General features: G+C 43.5%; 1 protein-coding gene and 1 long non-coding RNA gene across 2 annotated transcripts in view; both read left to right on the forward strand.

The window, feature by feature from the left end:
• Nucleotides 1-20043, forward strand: part of PAH (phenylalanine hydroxylase) — a 62623-nt gene that overhangs the window by 24653 nt on the left and 17927 nt on the right. The window contains exons 5-8 of the mRNA XM_036891053.2: nt 8801-8868; nt 15516-15712; nt 16689-16824; nt 17900-17969. Coding sequence (XP_036746948.1) covers nt 8801-8868; nt 15516-15712; nt 16689-16824; nt 17900-17969 — 471 coding nt within the window. The remainder of the gene's footprint in view (nt 1-8800; nt 8869-15515; nt 15713-16688; nt 16825-17899; nt 17970-20043) is intronic.
• Nucleotides 4793-7424, forward strand: LOC130678952 (uncharacterized). The gene is made up of 3 exons (XR_008991928.1): nt 4793-6284; nt 6321-6637; nt 7085-7424. It is a non-coding gene; the product is annotated as an uncharacterized LOC130678952 (long non-coding RNA).

Consider the following 20043-nt stretch of genomic DNA (forward strand, 5'->3'; position numbering starts at 1 on the left):
AGCTGTTTTCATTCGCAATGAAATTTAGTCTCAGCGGGAGTGTCTGCATTCATCAGGAGTCTGTATTCTCCTCACATCTGCGTGGGTCTCTAGTTGGGTAAGCTGTGAACTTGCTCTTCACAAAAGCTCTTTTCAGTAAGCAGAGCAGATGTTCCCATTACACAGACAGATTCACTGAGATCCAGTGAGCACAGGTGATTTTTCTAAGGTCCTGTGCTAAACTTCGGGTCTTTAAACTCTTAGCCCAGTGCTCACTGTGCTTAAAGACAAAGGTCTAACCCATGGCAGAAATTCAGGCCCTTACACAGAGACAAAGGGGGAGCTATTTCTGGGGCAGGCTGGCCTTTTAAAACATGACTTGCTTGTTCTAATTCAAAGAGTAAACCCCTTATAGTGGGCTTGAAAATTTCTCTGGAAAAGCTGACCCAGGCCATGGGACGGCCCATCAGGGTGTCCTCTCTTCTTACCAACCTCCAGTGCCCCTCCCTGACCCATGTCCCTTCCATGGGCCACGGTCCCTGCTCCTTTGGAGCAGGAGACGAGGCCAGTCCACAGACATGGCAGTTTCCCATACTTTATCCCCATGTCTCCTCAGAGGCAGATGGGACTGGCCTTAAAACTCTCTGGGATTCATTTCTCCTTGCAGACCAGCCCACATCTTTGGCTCCCTGGCCTCTCAGTGTCATGAGCTTTGTCATGAAAATACAATTTGTCAGGTACTTGGTGCCCCTGACAAGGAGGCCAGGCTCTCTCTGTTCCCTCCTGTGTCTGCTGATGGGAGGCTAAGACCTGATGCTCCAAGGACAGAGAGGACCCTCCAGAATGCTTCCCCACAGCCCCAGGCGCGGACCCTGGGCCCTGGCCTCGGCGTGAGGGGGCCGTTAGTGGGAGGAGAGGACCCACTGTTCCTTTCCGTCCCTGGCGTCCAGTGTGATCTCCTCTCCCCTGACCCTTGGCAGGATGCACTGAGGTCTGACCCCGTATCCACCTCACTGCGGGGCCTCCCAAACAGCCACTCTGGGAAATGAGGTCAAGGAGGGAAGGATTATTCCCAGAACGAGGGTGAAGGTGCCTGCTTTTCAGCCTATGGCCGTGGGAAAATGAAAGGAGATAGCCAAACCCTGCTCTCTCCGCCCTGCCCTCCTTGCTCTGCGGCCAGGCCTCCTTCCCTCCTTCCCTTCTCTCTTGCTTCCTCCTCACACACTCAGTGAATGATGTTCAGAGCTAACATGTCTCGAGCATGGACCATATGCCAGGCATTATGCTAAACATTTTTCCTGCATTTTTTTCAACTGAAGGGTTATGACCATCCTGAAGGGGTTGTACGTCCTCATTTGCAGATGGGAAATCTCAGACAGAAAAGGTGTGGCCCCACGAATATGTGAAGCGTGTCCCAGGCCATGTCAAGGAAAAGGGGTTGAAGTGATTAACAAAACACAATCCCTGCCCTCCAGAGGCCTCCAGTGATCAGTCTGTTTCCCAAAGGGATGCCGGAGGGGACTGGGACAAGCTGTGAGCTCAAGGTAGCAACCGAGTGGGTCTGTGCAGTTTCCATTTCTAAAACTGCCTCTCCTTTCTCTGCGCATCTCCCAGCCTCTGCTTCTGTCCCTGTTGTTGCCTTTACCTGGGGTGCTTTTTCTTATCCTCTTACCTGTTCTTTCCCCATTAGCAAACCTTCTTCATCTTTAAAGGCTCAACTCATATATCTTGAGGCCTCCTAATTCTCTCCACCTACCTCTTCCCCAGGCCAAGCTGATACTGTAGAACTGGGTGCATTGTGTTTTAAAATTTGAGCACAAATTATCGAGCAAACTAAATTCACTACCACATGACTTGTAGCCCCATAGGAGACATAAGATATACATATACACAAGTGAAAAGTCATATCCATGATTCCAAAACTGTAGGCTATGAAAAAAGTCTCATGATCAAAGTCTCTAGAACCCTATTTTAAGAATATGTAAGCCCCATTATCTCATTAGAGGCTTTGGGAAGTCCCATAAAACTGACACATAATGTTTCTCAAACTTATCCATGAATTAGCTTTTCAATGAAACATCTAGCAACTTTATCTTGAATGGCAGGGCTCCATGGAACACAGTTGAGGTAATATTTGGTTAAATTCCAACACGAAAGTATAGGGTTAAACACCAGGCTTAATGAGTCAAGTAGCGTGTGCCATCAGTTCTAAAGTCACTGGGGATTGGAATAGTTAGGGAGGACTTCTGGAAAGAAGGAGATCTGAGCTGAACTCTCTAGCAATTAGGGTATGCTAGCTGCTTATCTGACAATCCCCAAATTGCAGTGGATTGACCCAGTGAGATTTACTTCCAGTGCAGGTCAGTAGGGAAATTTCTCCACACAGTCATGCAGAGAGCAGGTCTCCTTCTACCTAAGGGCTGTATGTTCCTCCAAGTCCTTGGAGCCCTTTCCATTCTGCCAGTGCATAGAAAATGAGAGAAGGGATTGCTCTTGGGAGGTCTTTAGGGACCAGTTCTGGAGGTGACTTACATCCCTTCACTCAAATTCCATTGACTACAGCTCAGTCAGATGGCTATGACTAACTGCAAAGAAGCCGGGGAAAAGTAGTTTAGCAATGGTCTCTGAAAGAAGGATCTTTCAGAGCAGATCTTGGGGAGCATCAGCAACCTCTGCTGCACAGCCCCTAACCCCAGAGCTCCCTATTCCAGTTTCCCTGCACCTGCTCCCTCCTGTGACTGGCCTGAAGAGCTACACTAGGACAGCTTTCTGGTGGAGAAAATATCAGCCAACACAACTATCCTTCTGTGTTTATTTCTACTTCTTGATCTAAATCTCTCAACTGCTTTTCAGTCTTTCAGGGTATAGGTGTTGAGTTTCTCTACTCCAAAAAGAGGCTTGCTCTTCCTCACTTTATTTCCTATACTTCTCTCCTTTTCTCTTCCTTTTGCCACCCAACCTTCTTCACCTAAGGGCCTGGTCAGAATCTATTCTAAGGATGTCAGCAAAGACTTGTTGCAGTCCTACTAAGTTGCTCTGTCAAAGCACTGTTTTCAAAGAGTTAAAAAACAGCTGTCATGCAGATATATAGTAAACATCTGCCAAAGATCCACTGACTCAGTAGTAAGGGAGCAGAATGATGACAAAATGGTGCAAAGGAAGATACAGGAGACCAAGGTATATATGGTCCTTGAAATACAGAATTCTGGAGTAAGATTGCCAAGATGGCTACACAAATGATTATCTTCCTATAAGGCAATAAAGCCATAACTGTGAATAGTCTTTTCTACTGGACAAAAATCATTTGCAGCTTGATGGTGTAATAAATATTTTGCAACATATCAATCTCCTCTAAGTCCTCATCTAACTTTGAGGAGTTTGTGCCTTGCTAAATAGTAAATTGCACATCAAACAAATATGTGTGCCCATAGAGCATATACTGAGCTTGTTAGACAGTGACCTAATATGACTCTGAAAAGGCATACAGTAATTTTTTTGCCTAAGTTTTGCATAATTTTTCTTAACTCCTGCTCAGGAGGATGAGGATGCCGATTATGCTATGCATTGAAAATCCTGTGATAAGTAAGACAAACTGATTCCTGAGTTTAATGATCATTAACAAGTATAATGATTTTCTGAAAGGAGAAATGCTCAGATGGCTGAGAAAGCATATTGTGGAAGGAAGCCAATAAACTTCGGAAAAATCAAGGAAGGTCTTTAAAAGTTTGAACCAAGAAGGAAAGACCGAGTGGTAGCTTATTGGTTTGAGAGAGTGGAAAGAATATTCCAATTACATGGAAGAGCACGCATGAAGGCTTTAATGTAGAACAAAGTGTGGCATGTTTAAAGAATTAAAATAAGACCATTTAGACAAATTTGGTGACATAGTACGTAGGCAGTTGTAGTTCAACACACAGTTAGGAACATAGACAGGGCCAGATGACATAAAGCCTTGAGGACTGTGTTAAGAGTTTGGACTTTATCCTAAAAGTTATGAGAAGCCATTGAAAGTTTTTTAGGAGGGGAGTGACCCCAGTACACTTGCATTTTGTAAGTCTCCTTGGGCTGAAGTGAAGGATAAGACAAAGGAAAGCCACTTGGGAAGTGGTTATTGTAGTCCAGGCAACAAATGATGATGGCCTGAATTAAGGTGCTACAGTGAGAATAAAGTTAGAAGGACAGACTCAAGACATGTGGAAGGAAGAATGGATAAAAATTGATTATTGGATGTGAAGGAAGAGAGTAGAGAAGTAAAACAATGACTCCCAAGTTACTGACTTGGCAACCAGGCATCTGAATCCTTCCAGAACAGACTTCTTGGCCTCACTGGTGGTGACCATGGCCAGCGATGCAGAGTGGGCAAGGGGAGAGGACATGGTCACCACGGCCCTTGTCTATTGGTTTGCAAACCTTTGGCCAGTGTCTACAGGATGGCCATGGCAAAAACTTTAAAAATATACCACTTTGAACTTTGAACATCTTTTGTCCTATGTACCATCCTTCCTCCAGTTGGCATGGAACTGATGGAATGCAAAAAGCCTCTCATTATTGGCTTAGATGAACTATAAATAGCAACATAAGAATTCGACAGATGATATTTTTAAAAAGCCAGCGATGGATGAAGGGGCTCTGTAAACCATCCCAGAGCATATCCTTTGTATGTTCTGGGCCAGACTTCTGAGCTTTTGGATTTCCCACTATTTGCACAAATGCATCAGTTTTTGAGTGTCTCTTTTGTACTCAGAATTGTACTTAATGCCTATGTGACCTAATCAGGTCCCCTCGACCCTGTGCGGTAGCTACCATGTTCACTGCTGAAGAAACTGAGGCTCTGAAAGTTGAACTGAGGCCTAATGGTGGGCCTCAGACCGTGCTTCTACTGGTCAAATGGGTTAATAATCCAGCCCAGCCTGTCCAATTTTAAAACCTCTGTTCTCCTCCCTAGCCTAAAGATGGCACTTCTGAGGTGTAACCTCAGCCATGATATCAAGAAATGATGAAATAAAGATCTCAGTCTAGAGGAATACTCAGAAGACTTTCCCACAGTGTTACCCTCTCCCCAAAAGCCCCCACAAAAGCAAAATCACACACTTCAACACCCCAAGTAAAAAAAATTCTGAGATTAAGGAAAGTGACCACATGTAGGCTGCCAGTGATGTTATAACTTTGCCTCCTATAGAATTTTCTCCACTTTCTCCCACCCATGTCTCCCCTCTTCCCCCTCCTCCTCACCACTCCTTCCCCAACAATACAGTTTCCTGTCAAAACAAACTTGGTTACACGCAGTGCAACCAAAATTGCTGCTATTAGCTTAATTGAGACAGGGTGATTATAAATAAATTACATGCAGTGCTACTGAAATTGCTGCTATTAGTCTAAATTGAGACAGGGTGATTAGTCATCAACTGTAGCTCAATTCAGAGTGTATTCCACATGGCTGCAGAGGCCCTGTGGTCACCGGGCAGCCCACAGGGTACAAGGCCAAATCCCCAAGCGATGGACTTCAGGGCTGCAGTAACTCTGTTTCGCTGGTAACAGAGAGCACAAAAGTCCATACAGCCTGGTCGGTGGTGGCTCCTTGTAAGTGGATAATGAACTTCTTAGGAACTTTAAGCTGGTAAGGACTTAAAATGATTAGAAACCTTCCCATCTGGAAAATCTGTGTGGCATATATGTGTATTGATATATCTCAATGTGTAAATAAATCTTCTGTCACTTATCCATAATGATTTGAGATGGACTTTTAATATTATTTTACCTTGTTTGTAATTATAAAAGAAATCCAGAGTCGCTAGAGAACTTCAGGAGCATAAATAGTATAGAAGAATAAAACAGTTCCCTTTCTCATTTTCATTGCATTTGTTAGACCCTGGTGTCCCTCCATCATTTCATTTATACATTCCCTCTGACATAATTGAAACCTATATACAATTTTGTATTAAGCTTTTTTCACTGATGGAAACATCTTTAATGATTAATTAGCACCTTGGTTTGGAAAAATGGGTGAGGCAGAGAAATTGCAAACTGACATAGTAGATGTCACTGCTTATTGGGAAATGCTTGGAAGGAACACAATTCTACAGTGATGGCATGATCTCTTGTCTTTCGAAAATTCAGATTATAATAAATTTTTTGTAAAGTGCCTTTTTTCCAGCTTTATTGAGATATATTGGCATATAGCATTGTGTAGGTTTAAGGCATACAGCATGATCATTTGATGCACATTTTATTAAAGAATAATTCTACAATAAGGTTGACACATCCATCATCTCACATCAAAATCCTGTGTGTGTGTGTGTGTGTGTGTGTGTGTGTGTGTGTGTGTGTGTGTGTGTGGTGAGAACATTTAAGACCTACTCTCGTAGCAACTTTCAAGTATATAATACACTACTGTTAACTATGGTCACTGTGCTGTACATTACATTCCCAGAACTTACTCATCTTATAACTAGAAGTCTGTATCTTTTGGCCAATACCTCCCCATTTCTCCCCCTGACCCCAGTCGCTGGTAACCACCACACCATTCTACTTTGTTTCTATGAGTCTGGCTTTTTTAGATCCCACATGTAAGTGAGATCATACAGTGTTTGCCTTTCTCTACCTGATTTATTTTACTTAGCCTGATGCCCTCACAGTTAATCCATGTTATTAGAAATAGGTTTTCCTTCTTTTTTTTTTGTGAAAGAATGCTTTACTATTTCTTTGTATTACATAATTATGATGAAGAAAGGAATTCAAAGTATTGGGGAGAAGATTTAATGTTAAATTTGTTCAAAATAAAACCTTTTCAAAAGTTTTTATTTTTATTTAGTAAAATTTATCAATATTTTCTTTCATTGCATCTGGATTTTGAGTAATAGTCAAAAGCCTTCCCCTGTTCCAGAGTATCTCAACCACGGCACTGATGACATTTTGGGCTAGATAATTCTTGGTTGGGGGGATTTGTCCTGTGCAGTGTAGAATGTTTAGCTGAATCCTGAACATCTTTCAACTTGATATCAGTAGAACTCTGACAGTTAGAGCCAAATAGATCCCTAGATATTGAAGAACACTGCTGAACACCTTCCAGGTGCCAAAATTGTCCCCAGCTGAGAACCACTGCCAGGTTTTCCTTCTTTTTATGGCTGAATAATATTTACTTTATTCACTTATCCATTGATGGACACTTGAATTTTTTCCATATCTTGGCTATTGTGCATAATTCTGCAGTGAACATGGTAGTACAAAATATCTCTTTGAGATCTTGTTTTCATTTCCTGTGAAGATAGATCCAGAAGTGGGATTGCTGGGTCATATGGTAATTCTATTTTATTTTTTTGAGGAAACTCCATGCTGTTTTCCATAGTGGCTGTACCAATTTACATTCCTACCATCACTGCATAACACTTGTTCTCTATTGTTTTTTGATGATGGCCATTCTAGTAGATGTGAAGTGATACCTCATTGTGGTTTTGATTTGCATTTCCCTGATGGTTAGTAGTGTTGAGTACTTATTGGTCATGCGTATATCTTATTTGGAGAAAATGTCTGTTCAGATCCCCTGCCCATTTTTTAATTGAATTATTTACTTTTGGCTGAGTTGTATTAGTTGCTTATATAGTTTGGGTATTAACCCCTTATTATTTTCTCCCTTTCCATTGGTTGCCTTTTCATTTTGTTGATTGTTTCTTTTGCTGCACAGAAGCATTTTAGTTTGATGTAGTCTTTCTTGTTTATTTTTGCCTTTTCTGTTTGTGCTTTTGGTGTCATATCCAAAAGACCATTGCCAAGACCCATGTCAAAGAGCAATCCTGAGAGAGAAGAAAAAAGCAGGAGGCATCACACTTCCTGATTTAAAACTATATTACAAAGCTATAATAATCAAAACAGTATAGACTGGCATAAAAACAGACACATAGACCAATGGAAGAGAACTGAGAGCCCAGAAATAAACTCATGGTTATTCAGTGAACTAATATTTGACAAGAGGCCAAGAATACTCAATGGGAAAAAGATAGTCTTCAATAAGTGGTGTTGGGAAAACTGCATATTCACATGCAAAAGAATGAAATTAGACCCTGTTCACAAAAAATTGGCTTGAATCACAAAAAATTGGATTAAAGACTTAAATGTGAGATGTTAAACCATAAAATTTCTATAAGAAAGAGAAGGGGAAAAAAAAATGTCCTTTTAATAAAATGGGATCATCTCCATCTAAGGGAGGTGTCACCCCCAAACCCTGAAAGATGCACTTGGCCTCTTTTCACTCAGAAATGTGCTACCTGTGAATTGTTGGGGAAGGCTGTCCAAGAATCAGCCTCAGAAGAGAAAGGATTATCAGCCTTTTTATATGTGGAGACAGACTGGCAAGTAGTAGGTCCTCAAAAAAGGGTATTTAAAAAAATTGCAGTAGCAGAAAGCATGTACCTGTTTGTCTATCAAGAAATTAGTAGGCAATGCTAGACACATGCCATTGGTTAGAAATTTAGTGGGTATTGTGTATTTTCATCATAGACATTTACCCCACTCGGTGCCTGAGTTAGCAAGGCCACAGGTTAGAAATGCTGTAGATGTGATTTCTTTAAAACCTGTACACTATTCGCACTTTGGAATCCCATGGCATAGAAGCTCACGCTGAACTGGAGGTATTGCTAATAAGGTGTCATTCATAATACCTGATGGGAGAGCTTACCCTCAGTTTAAGTGACTCTTAATTTTCAAGGTATAACCAGGAAAAGGAAAGATACACTGTCAGAGCTCAAGACGCCCCATTTAAATCATGCATAGATAGGCCAGGCCTCTCACCAAAGCCTTGAGAAATCCAATGTCTCCTTTCTCCTAGGGTTTCAAAGATCCCACTTACCGAGCAAGACGGAAGCAGTTTGCTGACATTGCCTACAGCTACCAACAGTAAGTCTGCTTTGCTTGCTGAGTAAAGAGAGAGGAGCGTCCTCCTGGCCTACCTCTCTGGTGCTGAATGTTGGAAAACACCAGTATAGAGAGTCCTGCCTTGAGTGTGTGTGTGTGTGTGTGTGTGTGTGTGTTTGTGTGTGTGTGTGTGTGTATTTTAAACCGTCCCTTTAATAACACGTGTTTAAAAAAATTGCCACCAGACAAAACAAAATTACCCACTGCACGGGATCAGCTCTCTCCCCAGCTTTGTTACATAATTACGCGGTGATGTCTGCAGTAATTACAAAGGGCCTCAGTCCTGAATAAAACAGCCTCTTGTATTTTGCACATTAAACAGGGAAGAAGGAAAAAGAGAATCATTTACATTCAAGAAGGAGTTGGCTGCTTTACTGAAATAATGAATCATTTGGGGTCTCAGGCAAGCCTTGCCTCAGCGTTCCACTTTTATCTGATGTGACCCAACTGTGAGGGGCGATTTTTGAATGAGTTTATTTTTTTTCTGTCTGGGACTCTCTGCTCCTCTTCTACCCTATTTTAGCCAAAGGAAAAAATGCAGATATCAAATATGCTATTTGGAGAGAGAACAGTTTTGGGGGTTTTGAGTCCTCAGGAACTACAGAAATGCTTCCGTGGGAAACTGAGTGTTGGAGGGCTTGAGCTCCATTCCTGAGTTCAGGGCATGAGACAAACGAGCATGAGAAGGAACCTGAAAGTTGACCAGGATGCTGAGGTTATGGAACTTTAGCAGCTTTGATGGACTAGGAGGGAGTTAAAGAAGACAGCAGGCTTTGTTTACTGCATATCAAGTTACCTTCAAGATGGAAAGACCCCCCCAGAGCAAAGGAGAAAACTCTCTTCTCTCAGTGACTCCTGGTAATGGAAGGATCCAGAACTGTGCTGACCCAGACCCACCTGGGCCTTGGCTTGTGCCAAGCAGGAATCCCCGGACACGGCTACCTTCCTCCCTTGTCCCCACCTGTGCTCCAGCACGCTCGGGTGGACACCATCAAGGCAGGTCCAAGCAGGAGTTCTTCAGAGACTCAATAGCAACAAATCGTACTTACGATCTCCTTGCTATGTCTGGAGCTTTGCTAAATTCTTTGTTTATATTATTTCACTTAGTTTTAATAATTCCATGTTTTCAGTTTGGAAAACTAATGCTTAATACAGTTGAGTAACATATCAAGGTCATATAACTAGTAGGTGGCGCACTCTGGTTTTGAACTCAGGTTTCTTTAACACTGAAGTCAATCTCAGCCACTTCCCAGAGTGTCTGGGACTCTCACAGTCAGGAGACCATTCTCCATATAATCCAGGAGCTGCTTAGGCGGTACATTCACTCACTTCTTGGCTATTGAGATTTGAGGAGAGAAACTGATCCCCCTCAACTTCCTTTCCATAAAAGTGTTAAACCTAGTGCAGAAGAATGGAATTGATCAAGTGACTCACCATTCAGAATGTTAATCAAATAAACCGATTATTGAAAACCTGATGACTGGCTCTCAAAAGATTATTAGAGATCTTCAGGCCAATTTCTCACATTTTATAGATGAATTCCAGATAGTGATATGCTCAAGGTCATTCAGTTATCAGGGGCTGAACCTGTTGTTAAATTCAGTCTTTTCAGACCTCATTTTTTTTTGCTCATTTCTTTTAAAATTTTCATTCCGTTACCCATGCCTTCCTTTGAAATAGTGTCTTGTCTCGGTACCTGGTACACTTGCTTCTCATTATTCAAGGACTATGTCCTTACATTTATTTGAGATCCCCAAGTCAATACTCACGGCACTTTCATGATAATCACCAGACATGCTCAGGGAGGGGGAAACATTTGAGCCGCTGGTGCCCAAGAACCCAAATGCAGCAGAAGGTGGCAACACTGCCTTCCTATTTCAGCTTTATACTGAAAAAAAAGTGTTCTTTTTGATGTCTGTTTAGATTTAAGCCATGTTTGTCAACTTTCTGTCCTTTTTGCTGGTAATTTTGCTGTTCAGAATGGCTCCCCAGCAAAGCGCTGACTGTTGTCCAGCGTTCTAAGCACAAGTAGGCTGGATGTGTCTAATGCAGAACAAGTGTGTGTTAGATACGCTTCCTTCGTGCAAGAGTTAAGCGCTGCTGGCCATCAAGTTCAGTGTTAATGAACTGACCAAATGAATTACCTAAGACGTCTCTAGACAAAAGCACACACAAAGCAAGCTAGGTATTACCAGTTGATGATAATGTGATCAGAAGCTCACAGAACCCTAGTCCTGTATTTCCCCTAGAAGCAGTGGTTCAGTGATCACTAACTCAGGATGTGTGGTGATTTTCTGTAACAATTAAAAAAAAATTATTGCCACAAATAATGAAAATCAACTCTTTTTTCACTCTCTGTTGGTTTGCTTCCTTTCTGAGGCTTTTTCTCAGTCTTCTCTGGACTCTTCCTCCTACCCCAGATATTGAACATCTTTCAGGACTCAGCTTTGGCCTCTTCCTTGGCGTCTGCCACCTTGCATGTCAGTGACGTCCGCTCCACGTTCAGGTCCCTTGTACCTCCCCAGCTGTTATTCCACATGGGGATCAAACTCGTGCATCATGAATCATAGAATCACAGGACATTGGCCAGTTGATAAAATGTGTTGACGGAGTTCCAGAACTACCCCAAGAGCAAGACCAACAGGGTCCATGTCCTCTGGGGTAGTATTAGGGAAGACAGACAATGACAAAAGTAGCAACAATGTTGTTAGTCATTCGTTTAGTCACTGAGTAATGTTATCACTCAATGTTTGGGTGTTGCCAAAGTCAAAACATGGGTGTCATGAGGCCACATAATTAGGACTTTACATGTAGATTGGGGGTGATGGTGAGGATGAAGTGAAGTTTAGACTGAGAATTAAAGGTTGAGCAGGAGTGTACCAGCCAAAGAGAACCAGGGTGGTAGTGAATGAGATGGTGGTTCTGGATAGCTGCAGGGCTTTTGTTTTGAGATGTGTGTACTTGGGGCCAGAAATAAATTACTATAGAAAATAAAGAAGCAGCTAAACCCTGCCACTACTAGCCACCCTGTTCTCTGCTCGTCTTCTCTGCAGTGACACTTCTCCCTGAGAATATTATACAAGGTATGAAACCTCATTTTGAAGAGGCACAATTTACAGTTGTGTTTTGGGATGCCAAATTTTTTTATCTTGGAAATAATTACATGTGTGTGGGGATTTGGAGTAAAATAAGACTGGATAGGGAAGGCTGTGCCAAATGCAGGGGTAACTTGAATGCCATATTTGGTTGGTGGACTAATTCAGAAACAGTGCCTTCTGCTTAAAACCTTATTTTGAAGGGGGGTCCTCATTGACTTGATAAGAAGTCTCTTTATTTCAAGCCAACATGATACTCTTCCTAAAATATTTTAGTTTTTTTTTTAACTTAGTGAGATGATGGCTGGATAAAAATAAGTGCCAATTTCTTTAAAGACTGAGGATCATGTGGAACCTTTGGCAGGTCCTTTGGTGGAATTAGAAGGTAGAGGAGAATGTGCTAAGTTTAATTCCTAAGCAGTCCTGGAATTTGGTGTGTATGTATATATATATATAAATAAGTCCTGAAATATTTACTATATCCAGACAGCGCATCACACATTGCGTATTTGATTGTTATTCCAACATTGCAAGGTAGCTTTGATTAGTCTTATTTTGAAGATATATACGTAAGAGCCAAGAACTTGCTCAAGGTATCACAGTGCTAGGAAGCTACAGTTAGAATTCAGATTTTCCTCCCTCCTCCCAGGAAAGTGGAGGCCCCTGGGCCACTGATGGCTAGGTTACGAATAGCTGCTCCAGGAGGTATGTAAGAGACATAGGACTGTCCCTGCCCCACACTGCAGGGACTGGTGCTGACTGAGTGAATCTGTGGGAAAGTGAGCCAGAACCTCAGACAGAAGTGTCCAAGAGGAAAGAAGCCTCCAAAATAAAGCAGTGAGGCCTCAGCTCTTTGGGTCTTTGCTCAAACAGCACTTTCTCAACCAAGCCTTCTCCAACACCCTATGTAAAACTGAACCCCACCCTGATGTTCCCCAATACCTTCGCCCTTCCTTTCCTCCGTAGCACCGATCACCACCGTCCCCCCCCCCCCCCAGGAATGCGGCCTCCATGAGGGCAAGGATTTTTCTTTCTTATTCTGGTAAGAACACTTAACATGAGATCTAGCCTTTTGGCAAAATTTTAAGTAGACAGTGCAGTAATATAACTCCAGACATGATACAGACATTGTACAGCAGATCTCTAGAAATGAATCATCTTGGGTGACTGAAATTTTATGCCTGTTGAACCACAGCTCTCTGTCCTCCCCTCCCTGTCCCCTCTGGCCACCGCCATTCAGCTCTCTGTGTCTATATGTTTGACTGTTTTAAGTACCTCATGTAAATGGAATCATGCAGTATTTGTCCTTTTGTGACTGACTTATTTTGCTTAGCACAATGTCAAGGTTCATCTGTGTATTTGCACAGGGCAGGATTTCCTTCCTTTTTAAAGCTCCATTGGAAATGGAAGGGTTTTTTGACTGTTTTGTTTGCTGCTGTAGTCCCAGAACAATGGGTACTCAATAAATATGTGCTGAATGGGTGAATGAATAAACCTAAGACACCATATGATTGTTAAGATTAGAAGTGGTGAATCAGAGGCAGAGCTAGGAATTGTGTCTAGAACCATCTAGGAGGCACCTGCAGCAGATTTTGATTATGTTACTGGGGTAGGAGTTGGGCTTTAAAATTTTGTCTAAGAGTACACTAAACAGATCATAGGAGTTTTTATCTTTTAGCTACAAGTCAACTCAAACAAAAGGGGGATTTTATTGGCTCCTCTAAGTGAAAAGTTTAAGGGGAGAAAGTAATTGAGGTATAGGTGGATCTGGTGGGGGCACAAAGTGTTTCATTCTCTCCCCTTCCCTCTCTCTGACTCTGGTGCCCTCTGCCTGGGCCTTGCATTGGCCTTATTTCTCTTGGAGATGGAACCAACCCCACCTGGCTGACACCCCATCCCAGTTAGAGGTTTTGTCTCTAAAACAGAATCAACATAAGTTCTCTCACTGAGTCTCCTTGGCTCTAACATGGGCCTATCTTTTACCCACCCACTATGGCCAGGGAAATGGGACACTCTAATTGGCCAGGCCTACCCTCTTCTGAAGGTAGGAGTGATGGAATCTCCTCCCACTTGAACCACACAGACTGAGAAAAAAGGAGGGTGATTTCCTGAAAGAACAGGAAATGGATATTGAAACCCTGGAACAGCAAGTGTCAACCAGGGGGACATCATAGTGCCCAGTAACATCTTGGATGTTACTATCCCTTGAAAATGTGTTGCTGTAATAGCAGATGACTTTCTTTTTAAATTAGAATCAGTTATAATGATAATTATCAATTACTCAATAGTATTATTTGTCAACACCAATGTTAGGTACTTTAAACATAGTATTTCACTCAGTTTTCCACCATAGCCTCCGAATAGTTACCTATTATTAGCCCATGTAACAACTCTGTAGACTAGGCTCAGAGAGGTTTACTAAATTGCCTGAGGCTATTCAGCAAGGAAATGGCAGAGCCAAATAGTAAATCCATCTCTGTCCATTTCCCAAGTCCATCCTTGTCCTTCATCAGAACTTGACTGTGAAACAGCAGTGCATCCTCAGGCAGGGGCTCGCCTGATGCTCTTTTCACAATCCCCACTGGCCATCACAGATTGTCTTGCTTTCAGTTCTTAAGCAAAAAGCCATCTTTTCCCCCCTAATCCCTGCCCACCTTTCTGTGGAACATAATGATTTTACTCTAATGTTCTTGGATGAGCTACAACTCTGCAAGGGCAGGAGGGACCTAGTTTGGAGCCTGCTGATGATCCCTAGTTCTGAGGTAAACAGTTTCGCCTTGTCCCCGACACTGTGTGCCCTGTGAGGAGGCAGGCTGCAGCCCATGGGGCAGCCACTGGTGTTTGAAGTCAGGCTTTGTGTGGTTTTCATTTGTTTTCACTGTTCAGGACACAGTTCATTCTCAGATGGTTTGCAAAAGTACATTTCAGACTAATGACTCTCAAACTATAGGGTGTCACCTGGGAGTAGAGGACTCCAGATGCCTGGGCTTATCAAGACCCAGAATCTGTATGGCAAGGTCCAACACCGGGACTTTAACAAGCTCCTTAGAGTTCTGTTGTCATAGCAGAAGATGCTGCATGAGCACGTCTTATACCTGGCATGCATTTAAACAACTTTATAACTTCCTACGGTTACAAATATCAAATCCAGCAAGTGCATGCCCACTTACACAAGGGGTCTCAAACTCATGTTGCCCATATTAAATCCACTTTAGCCCACGGATGTAATTGTTTTAGCGACGTATGTGGATAAACAATTGGAGAGAGAGGAGAGCAGAAAGGCCAAGTGATTTCTTGAAGTGAGAACAGATCCTGGGTGTAGTTGGTGAGGTGAGAGCTTGTATTTTGCTTAACCAAATGACATGACTGTTTCCTCTATCAAGAAGTGGAATTTCCCTCTTTCAAAAACGTATAAAATCCCGTGTAGTCTGGGTGGTTCACAGGCGTGGGCCCCATCTCCCTGTGCGAATGCTCCTTCGCCATCTCCTCTGCCCTTGCCCTGCTGGAAACAAACCTCCCCTGCCTGTGTTCCAGTGGGCAGCCCATCCCGCGAGTGGAGTACACGGAGGAAGAAAAGAAAACCTGGGGGATGGTGTTCAGGACCCTGAAGTCCTTGTATAAAACCCATGCTTGCTACGAGCACAATCACATTTTCCCTCTTCTGGAAAAGTACTGTGGCTTCCGTGAAGATAATATTCCTCAGCTGGAAGAGGTTTCTCAGTTTCTGCAGAGTAAGTGCACATCAGGGTCAAATGGGGAGGGTGGCAGGGAGGGAAGAGGAAGAGAACTAAATCCAGGTGACTGTGAGTGCATTTGGGGTAATGCCTGCAGGTTGATTCTCCCAGGAAAAACCCAATTTCACTGCTGGGTTCTGCCTCCCTCTAGTTCCCATTTCTTATTCAAGAAAAGGCATCAGGCATGGATTTTGCCATATCTGTGTCCCTCAAAAACTGTTTTTTTCATATCCAAAGCTCCGGGTGCCCGGACCGGGTTCTCCTTGCAGATCTTGCCATGTTATGAGATGGTTGCCATGTGTGTTTATGTAAGAAATATGCTCTTTGTAGGGCAGTGCTGAAGTCCGGAGCCTAAGCTGAGCAACCATCTGGTAGGGATCTTGCTTTGACCCTCTGCAGTTGGATGAAGCTGCCTCAGTTTAGTCATCTGTCAAATGAAGACTGTGTCAGCCGTTTGGCCTTTCTCATAGAGAAATTATGAGAATGCAGTAAGATGTTTCATGTGAAAACACACAGGCTAGTGCTACATACACAGCAGGTGCTCAGCAAATTTGGGCTGAATTGGAATCCGAGTAACTCAGTGGGGAAACTCATTACCGGGTTGACTGGCCTCTGCACATTGTTTCCAAGGGAGACAAGTGCTTTCTGTCTGCCGGGAGGGTTCATTCAGCAAAACAGAACAATCAACTAACATACATTAAACACCTCCTGTGTGCCAGATGAAAGGAGGTAAAGTAGGAAGACAGCCGGCAGGTTTGCAGAAATGAAGAGTTTTCTCTGCCTCTGAGCTGCGTGGAGGTGGTACGGCCAGGTCCGGGGCGTGGAGCCAGGAAAACTACATGGCCGGGAGGGAAGTGGTTGCTGGGAGGGAGTCCTGGACAGCTGGGGGTACTGCTGCCCTGCCTAAAGGTCTTCAGGCCCCTCTGGCTCTGCTGTGTGGGATCTGAGTTTGTTTTTCCCCTTTGCTTCCTAGCGTGCACTGGTTTCCGCCTCCGACCTGTGGCCGGCCTGCTTTCCTCTCGGGATTTCTTAGGTGGCCTGGCCTTTCGCGTCTTCCACTGCACTCAGTACATCAGACACGGGTCCAAGCCCATGTACACACCTGAACCGTGAGTATCGTCCTCCCGCTGCCAGTGGCCAGTCTCAGCAAGTGCCGCCTCTCTCTCTAGGTTCTAGAGATGAGGTTTGGGCTCATGGTGGGCTGATCCACAGGACTAGTTGTCTCGGTTGTTTGGTGATAATACAAAGATAGAAACTCATCACTTCTGGGGATTTTTCTGTCTAAATAGACCATTCTGAGTGGAGATGATTTGGGCATCTTGGGAACCAAAGATTCAGATCTTCCCTGGCTGGGAAATGAGAGGTCACATTCAAGTTTAAAGAGAATAGGAGTCAGAACTGTGAAGTTCCAAACGGGAGCAGGAACAAACGGCAGCCAGGCTATCTCAGCACCTCCTGAATACACATCTAAATGATTTAATCTTTCTATGCCTAGATTGTGTCTTGGCTGGAGGTAGAGAATGACTGGCCACTATGCTTCTGACTTTTGCAATTAGATTATCTTCTCCAACATGCTTATGCAAGTTATACAAAAAGAGTCAGTAGGACTCCCAAGTTCATGTTTCTCTGTTCATGAAGTTTATTACTACAAACCAGAAAATACCTGTTCCTAAAGCAACTGGTACGTAATGTGTTCAATAAATATGCATTTTGTTCTCTGACTGATGACTGGCCCCCTTAGGAGTAAGAGAAACACAGCACTCATTTTTTAAAATTTAGTTTTTATTTCCCATGGGGAATAACTGAACACATTGTATCTCCCCAGGATTACTAAGGTGAAGACTTGGGCTGGGAAGTGTTCAGGTCCCACAGCTCACTCGGGTGTGTGGGAGGATGCCTGTAGAAATACTGGCTCTTCTGCTCGGCACCCTACCGGGCACAGACCTAAGCCCCCTTGGCTGTTCCCTGCCCTGCTTCCTACTTTTCTTCCCCCTTCCTCTTTTTCTCTTATACCTGGCCTCATCTGATCCGAAGATTTACACACTACTTACGCTTGAGAATAAGGTCATAAAGCTGAATAAGTTACTTCCTTTCTTTCCACCCATTCCTCATGTAGAGACCCCGAGTCTGGCTTGGGTTATGACTCTCTCCTCCCCTCCAAGCTCTGTGCTTTCTGTCTTTCAGTGACATCTGCCATGAGCTGCTGGGACATGTGCCCTTGTTTTCAGATCGAAGCTTTGCCCAGTTTTCCCAGGTGAGGAATGCATCTCTTTTGCCTTTAGTTACGTGGTTGAGACCCGGATGGCCCAAATGAATTGAACCCATGGAGGGACCTGTGTGTCCTCTGCAAGGGTGGAAACCAGGTGCTATTGTATGATGCCTCCTGAGATGGGTGTGTCATTGCATGCAGATGGCTGAATTCCCATTCCAGGGACCATAGTGTGGTTGATGGGTCACTCATCCAGTATGTATGTGTTTTGAATTTGCTAACCATGCTTGTCTGACCAGGTACAGCTTAAAAGCCTTCTCGTCCAGGTAAGCTTCCATGATCTTCATGTGGAAGTAATCTTACCTTCTTCCAAATTCTTTGGCACCTTATTTCTCCTCCCTAGGCCTCGCCCCTTTCTACCTTGTTAAGCAGCCATTTTTGTATATGGCTTGGTCACGAAGATAATATTTGCCAAGTATCTAATGCCAGTAGCCAGACTCATAGCTGGCATGAAATAATGAGCCGAATGTCCTGTGAGCATCAACAAGGCTAGGCCTCGATTCATCTATCGCAGTGGTGGTAGATTCAAGAAGCACTTTTTGGATGAATGAAAGAATCCTGCTAATTCTCTGTGGGCACTAAGAGGCAGCCTAAAACCAGGGTCGGGTAGCTGGGATCATGAGAGAGGTGAAGGATGCACCTGCAGGCCCACCCTGCTGGAGACCAGCTGTAGGACCTGGGAAAGTGGCCAGGCTGCCCTGTGCCTCAGGCTCCACAGATGTGGATCAATACAAAGCTCTTCCTGCCAATCTTCTTTCTCTCAATGAAGATCAATGTGAGATCAAAGAACAATGAAGATCAAATGGAGTGATCCATGAGCAAATGATGGACAAATTAGGAATGTCAGAATAATGAACTGTGTTTGAATTTTATAAGCATTTTCCCTCAGCTGGAAGAAACAGGTATTTCCACTGTTGATCAAAGAGGCTACCCCTTAATATCTGAAACAAACAAACAACAAGCTGAATCATCTGCTTGCTAAGTAATGGAGACCTGGGCTTTTATGACACAGCCTCTCTAAACAGAGAACTTGCTTTTATGTGGGACTTGGGGAATTGTGGAGTTCAGAGATTGTTGGACTTTAAGAAGTGGGAGTGTTAGGGATTCATTGAACTTTAACTATTACCATTGGACTGAGGCAGTTGCTGACCAGCTGACTTTCAGAAGCATGATTTCTGTTGCCAAGATCTTATTGATTGCTTGGAACTGCTGTAAACACAGAATTTGTGACTATAGCCAGAGAATAATCAGGTTTTTTCCTTGGAGAATAGGGACTTTTTATTCTCACTACTGGAAGCTGTTCTGCTCAGAGGCTAAGTGACAATCCTCTTTAAACCATGTCACTTTGGGGAGCCCCACAGAGGAATGGACAATTACCTGAGTCAACAGATAGAAGCTTCTGGGCCACATGGTTCCAACTTTGACTTGAGCAGTGCCAAGGAAGGGAATTGTTTTGAATGTTCCTTAGCAAATTCTTTTTGGATCTGAAAGCAGGGCTTGCTTCTCAGTAAAGTACAAGATTGGGTGCAGATGAAGCACAGGAAAATCTTGGGACTCCTTAGGGAAGCTTGGGGCTCACAAAGAATGGTGACTATGAGAACACAGCATCATTTCCATCTTGAATTTACTGATGGTTTCTGTGGCATGTCTGGGTAGGGTTGAGGCAGCAGAGATGGGGAAGGGGCAGGCAAAGGGGAGCCAGTGACTGAGTTTTGTGCACTCTAACTCAAATAGCCTTGTCTCAGCATGTGATGGGGGTCAGGCTCTGGGTCTGGCCCAGATAGGGACACCAATATGAAGACCACATGGCCTCTCACTGCAAAGCAGGCCCAATCCTTAGTCCTTCTGTCTGTCCACACCAGTTCCTTTGGTTATCTCACCCAACCTCACAGCATTAAATAACACCTTTACCCTGATGGTGAGCACATTTACAGCTTAAGCCCAAGCATGTCTTTGCAGTCCTGTGCTGTCTTCAGGGTACAGGATTAAGACTTACCTTGTGTTCCAGGAATGTTCCACTTGAGCTGTGGGAGAATAATTACTTAGCTGTAGTCAGGAC

This window comes from Manis pentadactyla, chromosome 10 (genome assembly GCF_030020395.1).
Source record: "Manis pentadactyla isolate mManPen7 chromosome 10, mManPen7.hap1, whole genome shotgun sequence".
Classification (NCBI taxonomy): Eukaryota; Metazoa; Chordata; class Mammalia; order Pholidota; family Manidae; genus Manis; species Manis pentadactyla.